At 39.7% G+C, this 18342-nt stretch overlaps 1 protein-coding gene across 1 annotated transcript in view; it reads left to right on the top strand.

Annotated features, from left to right (window-relative positions):
- SPAG16 (sperm associated antigen 16) overlaps positions 1-11626 on the top strand; it is a 1286809-nt gene extending 1275183 nt beyond the window's left edge. The window contains exon 16 of the mRNA XM_029606125.1: positions 10918-11626. Coding sequence (XP_029461985.1) covers positions 10918-11093 — 176 coding nt within the window. The 3' untranslated portion in view covers positions 11094-11626. The remainder of the gene's footprint in view (positions 1-10917) is intronic.
- Positions 11627-18342: the final 6716 nt, after the last annotated feature.

Here is an 18342-nt window from a genome sequence, read left to right as displayed (position 1 = left end):
GCCTCCTGCATTACCCACAAGCCAACAGTCTACTTGCCCATAGCAGTGACCACTCGACGGTGGCCAATTTCTTCCAAGTCACGCTGGTGACCTCATCCTGCCCACAACGAAGAAGGAATTAATTACCTGCTCACCCTACAGGCGCCGTGCCCCTAGGGTACCGTCTCCTACTTCTCCCCTCACCGTTGCCACTCTACCTCTCTCTCTCCTCTCCACTACCCAACATCCCCCCAGGATGCACATCTTCCCTATACCTATAACATACAACCGCTTGGCTAATCAGCCCAAACCTTCTGTTCTTCCTATAATCCGGCAACAGAGGCTAATCCCAATCATGATCTCACCGGTCACACAAATACTCGGACTTTCGCTCTTCTCCCTAACCCTTTTCAACACCCAATCTCTCACCAAAAAAACTCACATTCTGAACGACTATCTGGCAGACGCTAAACCTGACATCTGTGCAGTCACAGAAACCTGGTTGAAACCTACTGATATAGTACTAACAAACCAGCTCCCAATTCAACTATATGACCTCCTCTCAATCCCCAGACTCAAAAAAGAGGAGGAGGGCTTCTTTTAGCCGTAAAAAGGGTCTAGGCTTTTCACTGCATCTGTCATCATCCACAACCAATCTCGAACTAGCCCTTTTCAAATCTGAACATCTTCAACTCGGCTTAATGTATGCACCTCCAGGAAAACTTGATTCGGACCCTTCTCCCATGATTGAATTCACCGCCAAGCATTTCAACACCGACAAGCCAGCCATTTTGATGGGAGACTTCAATCTACATGTGGACGCCTCACCACAATCCCCGAACTGCATAATTCTACTAACCACACTCAGCCACATGGGTTTCAGACAAATTGTCAACAGCCTTACGCACAAAGCGGGCCACACATTGGACCTCATCTTCATAAATGAGGGCATCTCCTTATCCACCAACCCGATATGCTCTCCAGTCCCCTGGTCAGACCATCAGATCATCTCTACGGTGCTGCAGCTCAAAGAACATCCTCCCCATTCCTACCCCAAAACCAAAATCCAATTTAGGAAACCCTGCTCCATAGACCACCTCAGCACTCAGCTCACTAAGGAACTAGCCCTACTCGACCTCGAAGACGCCAACACAGTGACTACCTCTTGGATCAATATCACAAACAAAGTGGCAGAACAATCTTGCCCAGCAAATCACCAAAGCTTTACACCCAACGCAGTTCAACAGGAAACCATGGTTCACCCCAGAACTAAAGGCCCTTAAAAAAAACCTACGAAGCAAAGAACATAGATGGCGCAAAAACCCCATATCCTCAACTCTATTGGCCTACAAAGCCCAACTAAATGCCTATAGGAACGCCATCCACAAATCCAAGAAAGATTTCTTCTCTAAAAAAATCCATCATTTTATTTTTTATTCCAAAGCCTTGTTTTCCTATGTCTCAGCTCTCACCAAACCATCCCCACCCATCATACCGGATGACCTAGCCCTCAGCAAAGCTTCAGACTTGGCCAACTACTTCGAGAAAAAAATCTCCAACCTCATCACACCCTTCACGGCTTCTAATCAGAGCTCTATCCTCCCACCCATAAGCTTACCGCAACGTAACTCTATCCTTGAATCCTTTGAGTCCATATCTTCTCTGGAAATTGAAAACATTCTGAAGAAACTCAAACCTTCCTCTCAACCTTCGGACCCAATACCTCCCAATCATCTTCTCTCCATTCCGAACATCATTTCTAAGCCTATTGCGGATATCATTAATTGCTCTTTGGCCCAAGGTCGGGTGCCTGACCAACTAAAACTCGCAATACTTAAACCCCTATTAAAAAAAACCAACCTATTGACTGCGGACCCAGCTAACTTCCGCCCCATAGCGAACCTGCCTCTGATTGCCAAAATTATGGAAAAAATAGTAAACAAGCAACTGTCTGAATACTTGGAGGACAACAATTTTCTCTACCCATCTCAGTTTGGCTTCCGCAAAACTCTAAACACAGAATCCCTCCTATCTTCCCTTTCAGACACCATCCTCCTTAACCTGGAAAAAAAACAACCTTACCTCCTAGCGCTTCTCGATTTATCTTCAGCCTTTGACACTGTGAACCATACAATCTTATTAGAGCGCCTGGGAGACTTAGGTGTTAAGGGAGTTGCACTCAGCTGGTTCAAATCCTTCCTCGACAACAGATTCTTCAAAGTGAAGATCAACAACAAAGAATCACACCCAATCAGATCCAACCTGGGAGTCCCCCAGGGTTCATCCCTTTCACCCACCCTCTTCAACGTCTACCTTCTCCCACTCTGCCAGTTACTCACCAATCTAAATCTAACCCACTTCCTCTACGCGGACGACATCCAGATCCTTCTCCCAATCACAGACTCTTCAAAAAACATGGTCCTACTGGAATAGCTGTCTTCAAGCAATCAACAGTCTCCTCACCAGCCTTAACTTCATCCTCAATACCAATAAGACGGAGATTCTCATCATTTCACTGGATGAAAACAACATTCTCCTCAATTCTCCAAGCTCCTCCCAATCTGCCAAAACAACTATCAATCACTCATCATCCGTTAGAGATTTAGGGGTTCTGCTTGATAACCAACTAAACCTAAAAAAATTTGTACAAAACACCACAAAATAATGCTTTTTCAAATTGCAAGTTCTTAAAAAACTGAAACCTCTCCTTCACTTCCGAGACTTCCGGCTGGTGCTTCAATCCATCATCCTATCGAAAGTTGATTACTGCAATTCCCTCCTCAGTCTCCCTGCAATCGCCATTAAACCCCTGCAGATGGTTCAGAATGCCGCCGCCAGGATTCTCACCAGCTCAAACAAAAGAGAGCACATCACTCCCATCCTTCAGAAACTCCACTGGTTACCCATCAAATTTAGGATTCTTTTCAAAGTCCTCATGATGATCCACAAGGACATTCACAACATCTCCCCCCTCAAGCTAAGCATCCAGCTACGTCCACACACATCGGACAGACCTATCAGAAGAGCCTACAAAGGCACTCTCTATGCCCCCTCTGCTAAAACCTCCTTAAGGAAGTGAGCCTTATCCACAGCGGGTCCCACCCTCTGGAGTACTCTTCCGCCGGATCTCCGACAAGAACTCTGCCATCAGACATTCAAAAAATAACTTAAAACTTGGCTCTTCAGTCAAGCCTTTACCGGAGAATTAAGCTATCTCTGAAGCCGCCTCCCAGACTAGGTCATACCGTACTCTCGAATTAGTCCTCCCAGCCCTTCAGGGCCCCCCCCCCCCCCCCTTCAAACCTATCCTGCACATCTGCCCCCTTCATGTTCCTGCCACCCCTTTTAGTTCTTCCCCTTATGGCATCCCAGTCCTTTTTGATTTTAATTCCATTATCCTACCTGCTCAAGTTAACCTGTATTTATCCTGTAACTCAGCAGATTTCTTTCACAGCCCAAGGCTCTCCCTTAACTAGCTTCTCAAGTTGTGAGCCCTCCACCTAACACTCAACAGCTTCCTAGTCTTCCTGGTTCATTACTTGATTGTAACATAACAATAATTTTTATCTGCTCTGAAGTTACTTATTTCTGTACTGAAGTTATTTATCTACTTGATTTAATTGTTGATTTAATTGTACTGAAGTTATTTATTTACTTGATTTAATTGTTCTGTGTTTTAAATTTAAATGTTCCTTGTATCGCCCCCCAAGCGACTGTTCTGTTTTCAATGTAAACCAGTGTGATCTGTATTCCATACAGGAACGTCGGTATAGAAGAAATCTAAATAAATAAATAAAATAAATAAATGAAACTGAAAATCAGAAGTCTAGACGGGAGAAGTCTTGCTATTTCACATATTTTTAAAGGTCATTCAGATGGAATTTTATTTTTCTAATGTTTCCTTCTAATCAACATTGAAAATTATTATGCCTCATGAGTTGTACTGACTTCTTCAACATTAGCATTAATTCAGATTTTTCAGGTGATTTGCATTTGCATTGATGAGAAAAAAAATGCCTAATAGAAAACTTGGTGCTGTAATTGTGAGATTTTATTCAACCTCCTCAGTTGACCCCAAGGTGCTTGACCAAGATTATATATTGTAATAGTATACGTAGGATCACATTTCTTTTGAATTATTATATTGATTTTTGCACAGCTAATTCATAGTTATATTCCTGCATTCCTGTGACTGGAAAAATGTTAGAACTTATATCTAAATGCACACTGAAAGTTATTAAAGTTAAAGCACAGATAGATAATGCACAGTTTTGATAAAGAATACCAGCTTCTGAACATTTTGAGTTGGTGCTAGCTAACAGATGTTCAAAAAGAAACGCTCTGTACCCTCTGCAAGAAGTACTAATGGAAAGTGGAATTCTCACTGTTTCAATTAAAATGGATACTCCAAAATCACCGTCTTTAAGCTGCTCACATGCAGTTACCCGGCCATGTGTTCTGAAGAGAGTGAGATGTTATGGTTTACATAGCACCATAAAACTGCTTACTCTGCTATTTGTGATTATGGTAATATGGGTCTGTAGAATCTCTTGACATCATTTGTGATTAACCTGCTGTGACCCCTGGGCAGGATGGATCCTGTAGCTGGCACCCTGGGGCACATAGAAAAGAGGATGGATTTTTTATGCACACAACTCCTCTATATTCTCTCAGTTTCTCCACAGATAGCATTATCTCTCTGAGTTCCAGGATTCTCCGTTGGGAAAGAACAATAGCTCTAATACTCGTTTTACAATACAAGCCCTTCTCCATCCTCTGTACACAGTAGGGGTGTGAATTGTGTGATTGATCGTCTTAACGATCGATTTTGACTGGGGGGGGGAGGGAAATCTGATTGTCGTGTTTTGTTTTGTTTTTTAAATCGTAAATCAGCACTACCTTTGCCCTCACTATGTCATACGGTCGCCCGTATGACATACTGAGGGCAAAGGTAGCGCCGGCGCCATTTTGAATATTGGCAATACGGCCCGCGTGCGGAGGTCGCTCCTGGACCCCCGCTGGACTTTTGGCAAGTCTTGTGGGGGTCAGGAGGCCCCCCCAAGCTGGCCAAAAGTCCCTGGGGGTCCAGCAGGGGTCCGGGAGCGATCTCCTGCACGCGTGACGTCGAGAGCCAGGAACTAAAATGGCGCCGGCACTACCTTTGCCCTGTCAGATAAGGGCAAAGGGCCACCGGCGCCATTTCTCTTAACGCAGCCGTGGCCAGAGAGCGGGAGATCGCGCCGGGACCCCCCCACTGGACCCCAGATAATTTAAAACATTTTGGGGAGGGTTCGGGAGGGTGGGGGATTTGTTTTATTTATTTATTTATTTATTTAAGGATTTATATACCGGAGGTTCCTGTATAATATACATATCACCCCGGTTTACAATGAACAGTAACTATCGCTTCAAGTTAGCGGTTTACAATGAACATAGTTAATCCAAGAAACAGAATAAAATATATATATATAACAATGCTAACAATTAATAAATAACAATTAATAAATGAAAATAAATGCAATAACAATTAATAAATAATTAATAAATAAACAACAATAAATATCAATGAAAAATGGCAATAAAAAATGACAATAAATAAAATACAATAGCGGTTGGTAAAATAACATGAGGGTTAATGAGAAAATAACATGGTTAAATAACAAGGTTATGTGAAATATGCTGGGGTGATCGGAAAATATGTGACTGATTTTCTTCCTGCTCTTGGTTCTATGGGAATGCTTGTTTGAATAACCAAGTCTTAAGTTTCTTTTTGAATGTAGCGTGGCATGGTTCAAGGCGAAGGTCAGGAGGAAGCGAGTTCCAGAGTGAAGGGCCCGCTGTGGATAGAGCGCGTTTCCTCAGCGAGGATTTAGCCGGTTGGGTGGTTAGTCTGTTTTGATAAGCGCTTCTGGTGGGTTTTGTAGATGTGTGTAGTTGAATTTGGAATGTTAACTTGAGCGGTGCGATGTTGTGCAAAGCTTTATGTATCATCATTAAGGATTTGAATTGGATCCTGAATTTAATCGGGAGCCAGTGGAGATGAAGAAGGATTGGGGTAATATGATCTCTTTTTTTGGCATTTGAGAGGATTCTTGCTGAGGCATTAAGGACCATCTGAAGTGGTTTTGTGGTGCATGCTGGTAGGCCTAGAAGGAGGGAGTTGCAGTAGTCCAGTTTTGGGAGTATGATGGCCTGTAGTACCATGCGGAAGTCTCTGTATAAGAGGAGTGGTTTTAGTTTCTTTAAGGTTTGTAGTTTAAAGAAACATTCTTTTGTAGTGTTATTAACGAATTTGTTGAGGCTGAATCCACTGTCTAGGATGACTCCCAGGTCTTTTATTTGTTGTGAAAAGGTATCTTGGCTTTGGCTAGCATTAAGAGGTGTGGGTGGGACATAGTTTTCCGGTGCTATAATGAGAATTTCAGTTTTGTTTGTGTTTAGGACTAGGTTGAGGCTGGAGAGAAGATTGTTGATAGTTGACAGACAATTATTCCAGTGTGACATAGCTTTGTGTAGTGAGTCTTCTATAGGGATGAGGATTTGTATGTCATCCGCATATAGAAAGTGAGTTAGCTTGAGGTTGGTGAGTAATTGACAGAGCGGGAGAAGATATATATTGAAGAGAGTCGGGGAGAGGGATGATCCTTGCGGTACTCCCCTTTTGGATTCGATGGCATGAGACTCTTTGTTATTTATCTTGACCTTGTATGATCTGTTTTCCAAAAATGATTTGAACCAGTTGAATGCTGTTCCTGTAATGCCTATGGCCGTAAGTCGTTGCAGGAGGCACTGGTGGTTTACTGTGTCAAACGCTGATGAGAGATCGAGGAGAGCGAGGAGGCTAGGTTGGCCTTTTTCTAGATTAAAGATAATAGTGTCTGATAGGGTGGCTAATAACGATTCGGTATTCCTAGTCTTACGAAAACCAAATTGGTTTGGGGTGAGGATGTTGTTTTCTTCAAGAAATTCTGTGAGTTGTTTGTTAACAACTTTCTCCATCGTTTTGGCTATCATAGGGAGGTTTTCTATGGGTCTGAAGTTAGCTGGGTCTGAGGTGGGAAGGTTGGGTTTTTTAAGGAGCGGTTTGAGCATGGCTAACTTGAGTTGGTTAGGTACATGGCCTTGGGAGAGCGAGCAGTTGATGATGTCTGTGACAGGTTTGGCTATGGTGTTGGTGATCAGACTCAGGGTGTTTGATGGAATATGGTCTGATGGGTGAGAGGATGGTTTTATCTTCTTGAGGATATTCTCTATTTCTAGTGTGGAAGTGGGCTCGAACTTGTCGAGCACTGTTGGGGTTGTGTTGGGTTGTAAAGTGGTTGAGTGCGATGGTTGTTGCGTGTGTGAAGGCGAAGATTGCTGGACGATAGAGTGATAGGTTTGTTGATTTGTTGCGTGCAATGATTGTTGAACGGTTGAGTGTGATGATTGTTGCTTGTGGTTTGGAAGTGTAGCTGTTCCCTTGAGGGGGGCTAGTAGTGCTGTTATTTTGTTGTCGAAGAAGTCGGCTAGTTCGGGGTGGGTTTTAGGGTTGTTTTGGTGTGCTGGTTTTCCCACGCCCTATTTAACGATACAATACAAATGCCCCTGACGATAAATCGGGGGCATTTGTATTGTATTGTGCACTCTAACGATTTTGGACGATTTTAAAATTATCTGACGATAATTTTAATCATTCAAAAACGATTCACATCCCTAGTACACAGCATTAATAGTTATCACAGACTTTTCATCTTAAGAACACACTGAGAGAAGCACTGAGAGAAGCAGAGTGGTTTCCACTTCTTTTACTGAATAATTATTTACAGCTTCAATTCAGATTTCAATCAAAGTCAATAAATAATAAGACAGCAGAAAGATTAATAAACTTGTGACCTCACTTTAGTAAAGTCTTTCAATTTCTTTGGAAGCACACTTTTCAGCACTTGAAGATAGTTCAATCCTCTTAGATTCCAGCTCCTTTCCACTGTAGGTGGTCAGAATAAAGGCCCAATACTTTATCAGAACTTAGTCCCCACTCTCATACGTTTCCTGGATCTTCGTAAATCCATTAATTCCTTATGCAGTACCTGATAGAATACAAATGAGAGTAAAGTGCCTATCTGAATTAATAGCAACAAAGTTCTTGTTACCTGCCACTTCGCTCCACTTTGTGCCATTGGTCAGGTTCCTTTCCTCCAGATAATTTCCTCCACACTCTAGGTTTTTTCAGGTTGAAAGACATCACTATCTTAAGGGTTTCGTTACTGTGTCCCAGTTACCAAGGGCCATCAACTAGCAGTAGAATAAAAATAGTCTTTATACCCAAAAAGAGGAAAAATCAAGCAAGAGACAGGAAGGGTGGAAAAAAAGTCCTTGCCTCACAAAAGAGGAGGTAGTCCAAAAATAGCTAAGTTAGAGGTGAAACTCCTCTGCATCGAGTTACTGTCATGCCCATCTACTGAAGGAGATATAGCACACTGCAAGTTTTCCCTATCCCTTGATCCACCCTTGAACACACGAGACACCCCATTGCACTGCAACAAGGGGGACCAGGCTCTCACAGGGAATTCTCCAAAAATTGATTAAAGAGATGAAAGGTAATCAGAAAGGAAGTCCAGCATACAGGCTGACTTATGTATTTATTTATTTAACATTTTTTATATACCGACAGCCGTTTGCACATCGTATCGGTGTACATTTAACTCAGAACTAATAGGCGATGCCTTTACATAGAACAGAAACTAAAAAATAAACAGTAAAGTAACAGGTATTACAATGGACAAGTTAAACAATATTAATAAAAGTAATGTACAGTATATTTATAATAGCGACAATAGCGTCAACAGTCATATGTACAACAGCGTCAACAGTCATACAGACAAAAGATTTTCGTACGTCAGGTGGAGGGTGTAGAGGGGAAGTAGGCTTGAAGGGAGGGCTTGTAGAGGGGAAGTAGGCTTGAAGGAGATCTCATTAGCTCCTCACTTCATAAATTACAAAACATAAAAGACAGGAGCCAGAAAGTTCCTGGTTCAATAAAATCCAAACTAAAATCCACAAGAATAGATGGTGCTTGGAGATGATAAACAACCAGGATATACCATCTGCAGCTCCTGCAAGGAGGAGTAAAATCCAAACCTCTTTTTACTAATTTCGCCTAAACCTCCTAGCTGGTTTGTACACTCCTGTTTAATGAGGGAAACCAAAGATTCCCTACACTTCTAATATGCTTCCTTCCAGAAATACAAAGAAATTGAAGTGGACTGGCTAAAACCAATTTTTGTAATGAAGAAGGGATTCTAAGTGTCTGGGATGTTAAGGGCACATGAAAAGTATGAACTAGAGGTCACTGGATGCTTTACTATCTGTGGCAGAAATTTGAATTAAATTGGATAAATAGTTGGTGTTATTGGGGGCATACAGAGATGTGAAAGGCCAGTTTTTCTGTAGGAAACTAGGTTTAAAAAAATGGAGGTAATTCTGAATCCAAGAATCAGCATTTAAATATTCATGATATACTGTGCATAAAGAACTATACTGCCTAGTACAGGGGTGGCCAACCCCAGCCCTCAAGAGCCACAAACAGTCCTGGTTTTCAGAATATCCACAATGAAAATGCATGAGATAGATTTGCATGCAATTGAGGCAATGCATACAAATCTATCTCATGCATTTTTATTGAGGATATTCTGAAAACTAGGTCATTTTTTGGCTCTTGAGGTCTGGAGTTGGCCACCCCTGGCCTTGTCCCAAAGACCATATTATATTTCACTACTAGTTTTCAACATCATAAAAGAAAATTTGAAGTTGGGAGTTGGTTTTATATTCTTTCATATACTTCAAAATAAATAAATAAAATATAGTTCTAGAAACAATATAAAAATTTCAGTTCTGAGAAAATAGAATTGTTTTCATAGTTATTATATATATTGAAAAATCCAGACTGCTATATATACGATATATCATAAGCTATCAAGTGTTGGTTGGGTTTTTTTTCTTCAATATCAGAAATTATGAAACTCTGAAGTAACAGAAGACTTTTGATGTGACAAAATGTATCACAAGGAAAAAGGCATCATAAAATATTGTTACAATAAAATTGCTTTCAAATTCATAACGGAAAACTTAACTACTATAAAAAATATTAATGCCCTTATTTACTAAGCATTTTTTCCATAGACACAGAATGGGAGAAAAACTTTAGTAAATCAGGTCCTAAGGATTTTAAATTAAGAAAACAATGGGCTACACAGTGTACAAGAAAGTGCTGAGTTTGTAAATCAATTACTGTTTCTTGAGGAAGAATTTTACTTGATCATCTGTTTCTTCATCATTTTTCTAATGCTGATATGCAATATATTTAGTTTTATTAAATAGTACACTGTATGAGTATACTTATTGATTTTATTGTTGGGATAGTGCTAATATTATATGATTTTTTTTTATTAGGTGAGACTATTGCTAGTCAGTATTTAGATCATAAGGAAGGTGGCTGATATTCCCCCATGAGAGTGGGGATGGAAATTGGGTTTCTCCTGAGGGATTTAAATGTTTATTGTTTTTGTTCTGTATAGTACATTTTACCATATTGTAAACCACTTTGTGTCATTTTCGCAGAAAGTCAGTATACAAACAAGAAATACAATTAGAAACAATAGAAGAGGTAAAAAATATCAAGTCATGAGAACTTAGATGTCCTTCAAAGTCAGCATTTATACAGTGCGTCTTCAAATTTACTTAATCACTCTGGTAATAAAATAAATTCACATTAATTTATTCTACTTTTGACTGGTTATTTTCAATAGAGTATTGCATATTCTGTATGCATCCACATGCAAATTTTGGTTTGACTGAAATAAAAATTCAGTTCACCAACACAGAGTTGGAAAGAGCACACTGCATGCTTATAAACTATGACTATCTTATAATTCAGCTCTGTTTTTGTTTCTTTTTCAGGTCAGATAGTATCTATGGCAAGCAATGATGGAACACTGAAAATGCTAGATCTTGCTACTGGCAGTCTGGAGAGTTTGGATGCCCATGAAGATGGTGTACAAAGTGTGATCTTTGATCCCAAGGGAGATTTTTTGTTCTCAGGAGGATCTGATGGATCAGTTCAAATTTGGATCTAGAACTAGAATTTGTTTTAGAATGATCTTTCTTTAGTTCTCAAACATTTAGAGGCTGATATTCAAAGGAATTTATCCAGATTATTTTTGTGTTACTCAGATAAATGCTGATGATTGAATATTGCTGGCACTTATTTGTCTAAATTTTATCTGGATTAAAATGAAGTCAAACAAGTGAGAGGCAATTTGGGGGTGTTCTGGAGCAGAGTTGAGTTAGACAAGAGCAGGATGAAAATTATCTGACAATGTGTTCCTGTATCAGTTTAACCTTAACTGGCTATATTCAAAGAATATAGTCAATTAAGTGACACCGGTACTGTAAAAAAAAAAAAAAAATTAAAAAGCAGCCTAGTGGGTCTGGTGACCCAATACCCCTCCCCCCACCACCACCACCACCACCAACTGCCCCAGAGACTGAAAAATGTGTATACTAGCCCAAGGCATTCTGCTCTAGAGATGTGCATCGTTTTTTGTGTTCGTGTCGTTCTTCGGCCGCCATGGAAAATGTCATTTTTTTTCGGTTCGGGTCTTTTTTTTCGCGAAAAATCTATTTTTAGTTAGTGCGTGCTAACTCCCTATTAGTGCGCGCTAACTCCCCGTTAGTGCGCACTAATTCCTGTTAGCGCGCACTAACAAAAACCGTTAGATTTTGTTACTTTTTGTTACTTTTTGTTAGTGCGCGCTAACGGGAGTTAGCGTGCACTAACGGGGAGTTAGCGCGCACTAACTCCTGTTAGTGCGCACTAATCGGAAAAACGAATTTTTGCAAAAAAATGGGAAAATCCTGATTTTTTTCGGGCTCCCTGAAACATGCCGAATTGGACAATTTCGTTGCAATTTTCCAATTCGGCAAAAACGAATGCACATCTCTATTCTGCTCCCATAACCCCTCCAAACATTTAGGCCATGTCAAAGATATATAGGCCGGAGGGGCACTCCATCCCCCCAGTGCTCCACTCCTCTGCGGCAAGTAAAAATATTCTTAACTCAAGGCCCCTCCTATTCCTCCCCCCCCCTACCTTTCAGCCCACCCCTAACCCTCCAATTCAAGGCCCCTCCTATTCCTCCCCCTCCCCCACCTTTCAGCCCACCCCTAACCCTCCAATTCAAGGCCCCTCCTATTCCTCCCCCCCCCTGCCTTTCAGCCCACCCCTAACCCTCCCGTCCATTTGCCATTCTCTGAAATGTGATGCAGTGCCAGCATGACAACATAGTTGTACCTCTCCCAGCAACTTCCTCCATTGCTCTTACAAAGCATCTCCAGAAGCTGCCAGGAGCAGTTGCCTGTACTGCAATGTCAGTGGTGCATTGGATTTGGAAAATGATGGGTGGATGGGAAGTTCGCACAGGCAAGGGAATGGGGAGGAGAGATTGAAGAAGTGCTAGAGGTAAGTGCTCACCACAGAGAGATTTGCCAGTCTGGCCCATATACTGTATCTTTAATTTGTCTTAAATGTTTGGAGGGACTAGGAATTCGGGAGGCTCAGGCCACAAGACCCACATTTCTGTCACTGTGCTAGGGGGATTGGGCCACTAGACCCACTAGGCTGCCTTTTTCTCACCATCAGCGCCAATTAATCAGCTATATTCTCTGAAAATTCCCAGTTAAATTTAGCTGGGTATACATATCCAGATAGCTTTGAGATCTAACTGGCAATATTCAAAGATTGCCATATCAAATTTGTCCTGCTGTATGAAGCCAGATAACTCTATTCAAGACTATCAATGGGACTTATATCTCACTGAATATCCCTGATAACTTATCCAGCAAAATTTAGTTGGAGAATCTGGCTGTTTTTTTTTAAATAATGGCCTCATAAATGTTAAAAGTCTCAAGATCAGCACATCTTTAATTAAAATGTATTTCTTGTTCAGGCTTGCAGGTTACCTGATGTAATTTCATGAACTGATTCTGTACTGGTTTTATGAATAAAATTGTAAGTTTCTCATGAAATACTTGTGTTGTGATCCAGTCCTTTTACAAATCCTTTACATGCATAGCTATACAATGACGCCTAATGACAGACTAGATGAATTGCAAGGAGATGGAATTTTCACGTAACCTCACTGAATGCACAATAATTTAATGCTATTCCATGAAGATCCCCTTTTGAGGGAAGAGGGGGCTAGATTTTGGATGTATTTTAGATGTTCTATAATGGGAAAGCTTGCGATTCAAGGCAGCCCGATTTGTACTATCAGAGGGTGGAGACTTTGGGAAGCTGTATTCACACAAACATCAGGAAACTGAGTTGAGGCAGATCCCGAGGAGCCCCATCTAGGGGGTTTTGGAGCTTGGATATATTTTGCAAGCCCCATATTGAAAAAAACTTGGAGACACTGGGAAATAAGATTCACAGAAACATAAGGAAAGGTGTCCAGGCTGGTCCTGAACAGCCTTATTTAGGGGGGGGGTTGGGAACCTGGATATATTTTGCAGGCTCTACCCTGAGAAAAGTCTATGGATCAGGACAGTTGCATCTGAATCAGGAGATAGTAGAAATTTTAAGGAAGCAAGATCTACATAAATACATTTTTTTTAAATGTTGCATTATGCTTTATAAAAAGATTTTTCTTGTTTACTAGTTTTAATACTTTTAACTTTGTACCTAATGCTAATTTTTATACATAGCTGCTGATTTATTATTTTGAATAAGTTTAGAATGTAATTTTCGATTTAGAGTTAATGCTACAAATACTTTTTACAGTGACCAGGAAGCCATAACTGCATCGATGTTTTTGTATTTCTTGATAGTAATTAGCAACGATTCAGCTCATAATGTGAGTGTGCCAGTGATTTTTCTTTTGAGTCTGAAGGAAATCCTCCCCTTTCAGTGCTTCTCACTCCAAGGCACCAGTGAAGGCTGCTGTTGGCTTGTGTCGGCGATGCCGGAGAGGTCTATTTTTTTTCCAGGCAGCATGAGCTCCGAAAGGTTGTCTCTGGAGCTGAATGAAATCTAAAAGTAGTGCTTTTTTATTTTTGGTAAATGCTATCCAGTATTATGCCCGGGTCCTGTTGACTGTAGGTGGTTATTGAAGCAACATATTGTCATGGTGCGGAATGTATTTCCAGCTGGGCTAGCGCTGAGCCCCAGCATACTGTTGCTGTTTGTGCTACCAAAGGCTAGCGAACGTCTCCACTGCTAATGCAGCTGCTAAGGGATCTGGGTTTTCAGAAACCTAAGCAACCGGGAAAATGATTCAGAAAAAGCATCCGAGGAAATCAGAAGTTCAAATGTGAGTCTAACGTTCAGTTGTGGATTTAGTCAAGACTACTGCTTTTTTTTTTTTTTCTTCAGTGTTTTGATTCCCATTTTCTTTTTATTCCTAAACATTGGGATGCAAAGCTCTTTCCTTTTTTTGTGCTGCTTATTTTCCTAAGAGTGCTGGCTCTGTGTTTTGCCATGGGACCTAGAGAAAAAGGAAGATCCAGTATTCCTATCTGAATATGAGTCCTTCGGGCTACTAAGACGGGTGGCTAATTAAAGCATTCCTAAGCTTTTACTTCAGCTCGTTCTGTGACTCTCTACAACATTATCCCTGACACTGATTAGGTAAGTGGGAAATTGTTACTGCACTTGCTACCTCAAGCATCTGGTGCAATTGTTTCAGTTAGGAAAAAATGTTGAAAAGAAGAATCGGATGCAATGCTTGAGCACACCTTGAATTTTTTAAACATTTTAATTTAATTATATTTAATGTATTGTTTACAACCTTTTATAACTCATAGAAACGATTAAATGAAATACTATTGACTGTTTCAAAATGCTTATAAACTTCTATAAAAATATTATTTTTGCAGCTTGAAATATAAGAGAAAAAGTAGCAATCTCAAATGTAAATTACTTAATTTCAGTTGTCTGGACTTTCTACTTCATTACATTAGATTCAGTAAACTGAAGAGTCTACCTGTAGCTTACAGGCTTTTCACATCCTTCACCAGACTGATACATGTGTACTGTACAATAGCTTCTGGATCCAGGAGATACTGGCAGCATATAGTAAAAAAAAAAATACTATAGTGTTATACTTCAGTGGAACAAACTATTAGTATAAGTAATTTAACAAAAACTACACTTAATGCTGTTATGGTAGATCTACTGTGTTTTCAGTATAACAAATGAATACATATTGCTATTTCAATAGGATTTTGTACCTGGTTTAAAGATAAGGGGCCTATGTACTAAAGGTTTTCTTCCATTTTGTGTCCTTTAGAGAATATATATACATCTGGCTCTAAATGTTTTTTATTCCTTTTGTCATGTATCATTTTTAGAGGGATTTTTTTTTCCAGTTTTAACAGATCTACCAAAACTCTTAAGTTGTTTTCCTATTTACTCACCTCCCCCCCTAAAAATAGTACATGGATTCCATTTTGTCAACCAGTAAACTGTAAACCCACAATGTGAGACTTTGGTAAGTTCAGTCATTTAAGCATTGTCTTCATAAAAGCTTTGTTATAATGTAAACAATTAGTAAGATATACAGTATCAGTTCTAGAGAGCTTACTATCATGTTTTGGCACTAGTTTTAAAATGTGCTTTCTATTCATTGTGTGTGCCCAAGCATCCTATTTTCACAAGAACTGAAGTGTAAACTTTGAGCTATTTATACCATCTGGATGGGAAATGACAGAGTGTGTATTGTATAATGAATATTAAATAGTCTCACATTGCAAGATGACAAATGTCATCAATAGGTTCAAAGAATGACTTCTTGTTTTCACTGGACTGTGGCATCACTTGAACCAGGATATGAAATCGATAGTCTTGTTTTCAATGCTTGTTTGCTTATTTTAATTATAGGGGGGGGGGGGGGGGGGGGGAATGTAATATTCTTTAAGGTTTCAATCAAAAATGTCTCATCAATAGTTCCTCTTTACTAATGTGACTAAATTAATATTATGGACCTATTTCTGAATAGCAAAGTCGTGGGAAATATTTTAGACATCTAAATAACACCAATACTATTTTATCAAAATTTGTTTTTAATCATCAAATAAAGTAAAAACAAATAAAGTTGCTTGTGGGAAAAAACAAATTACCTAAAGTTGTGGGAAATTAGATTCCTGTACAGTTTCTCATTTCTTGTGGTATCTATTTGCCACCATTTCAGATTACATAGGAACATCCCATGAGAACACTTTTCAAACAAACTTTACCTTTTTTTTCTTAGACCCCAGAAAATGAAGCTAAATTTTCAGGTAAAATATGTAAGGTTTAAATAGGGACATGCTGGTGGCAGTAGTGTCTCAAGCGGTCAATGTTTGTATGTAAGGCATATGGCATTTTGTTCCATTCTTGTGTTTTCTACTTCTTAGGGGAAAGCAAAATATGCCTCACTCACTCACCAGGGCCATCTAAAGCTGCTCTTTACTACCAATACTATGAATATGCTAATTAATTTCAGTAGTGCTCTACTTACAGCACAGTTTTAGAATGGGTGGTGTCATCAATTGAGATTTTAAATTGCTTTAGCAATAATCTCTGATGGGCAGGGCATGTACTGCCAGTTAATCCCTGTCTGACCTAATTGCAGTCTTGTGTCTGCCCCAGACAGATGTTGACTAACAGTGAATAGCCCAATAAGGACTACTGGTCTTACAAACTGTTTTTGGAAGTTGTTTTCATGATTTTTTTAAAAGTATAATTAACATTTCAGTTAAGCCAGGCATATCTACGAAATTAACAACCAATCAAATTGTTCAGATTAAAACTGTTTATGATATTCAGTTTGGCTTATAATATAGAGTAAATTGGATTTGGGGGGAACGATTTTTTTCCCACCATACGTTCTTGAATCTAGAATATAAGAGGATGTAATGGTATAGTGACTGGTGGATTAAAAGGTGTATTAACCCACCTCTATGCACCCTTGAATGTTAACAGATGTTTGAACATTGCATATTATCACAGTTTTTAAATCATCATTATGTTGCTGTTTCAAATAAGAATCACATTGTACAGTTTATTTAATCAATGACACAGCAATGCAAATGGTAATAAATGTTGCTATATACACTGTGTGCTGTATGAGGTAGAGGGTAACCTTTTAGAACATCGAGAGAACATGGAAATTCTTAAAGTAACTCAATGTGATCAACTGTTAAGAAATGTAAGTAGTGCCATGCTGGTCCATCATGTCCAGCAGCTTATTTTTGACAATGGTTAATCTGGGTGCCTTGAAATTCACATCAGATCTTAATAGGGAGATCCAGTCTATGTTGCTCACTCTCAGAAGTGGCAATCCACAAGTCTAGCTGACTAATAGTTGCTAATAGACCTGTCCTCCAGAAATTTTCCCCAACCTTTTTTAAACCCAGCTATACTACCAACTTTCACCACATCCTCTGGCAACAAATTCTATAGCTTAATTATGCATTGGTTGAAAAGTACTCTTAAATTTGTTTTAAAACTACTACATTAGTTTCATGAAGTGTCCTCTAGTCCTTATATTATTTGAAAGAGTAAATAATTGTTCCCTATTAATTTGTTCCACACCATTGTATTATACATCTCTCAGTCATTGTGTCTTCAAGCTTTTAGTCCTAATCTGTTAAGCTTTTCTTCATAAGGAAGCTTTCCATTTCCATACCTTTTATTATATTTGTTGCCTTTTGTTTCATTTTTTTAGTTCTGCTATATCTTTTTATAGGTGAGGTGATGAAAACTGCACATAGCCTTCAAGATGTGATTACACCATTGATTTATACAGAGGCATTATGATATTCACATTTTTGTTTTCTGTTCCTTTATGAATAAATCTTAGAATTCTAGTCTGACCTGAGGAAAGGAGTATGAGCTTCCAAAAGCTAGTCAAGAAGAATATTGTTAGTCTAATAAAATATATCACCTTATTTTTTTATTTCTGTTTGTTGACCTTTATATCCATGCATTCAAGTGGACAAATATGACAACCACATTACATTATGCAAATAATTTCTAACATTGGCAGAATGGTGAATCCAGCAAAAATGGGGGGCGGGTGGTGAAGGTGGGGGTGGGCCTGCAAAAGCCGGCAGCCATCGCACCACCGCGGTGTTATCGCTGCCGGCTTTCGCACCCAATAGCGCCACCGTGAAAGGTGGCGCTATTGAGCACGCTACTGGCAACAATAACATGTCTTACCTTATCGCCACCAGCGAAGACATCGCGGAGTCCGCCCCGACGCCGCCCTAACTCCGTTCCTTGCAAGCTATCGCATGCGATAAGCCTTACAAAATGACCCCCATTGTTTGCTTTTTTTTTTTTTT

The sequence above is a fragment of the Rhinatrema bivittatum genome, chromosome 6 (genome assembly GCF_901001135.1).
Source record: "Rhinatrema bivittatum chromosome 6, aRhiBiv1.1, whole genome shotgun sequence".
Classification (NCBI taxonomy): domain Eukaryota; kingdom Metazoa; phylum Chordata; class Amphibia; order Gymnophiona; family Rhinatrematidae; genus Rhinatrema; species Rhinatrema bivittatum.
The sequence above is the reverse complement of the archived record's forward strand: the minus strand, read 5'-3'. Positions and strand labels throughout refer to the sequence as shown.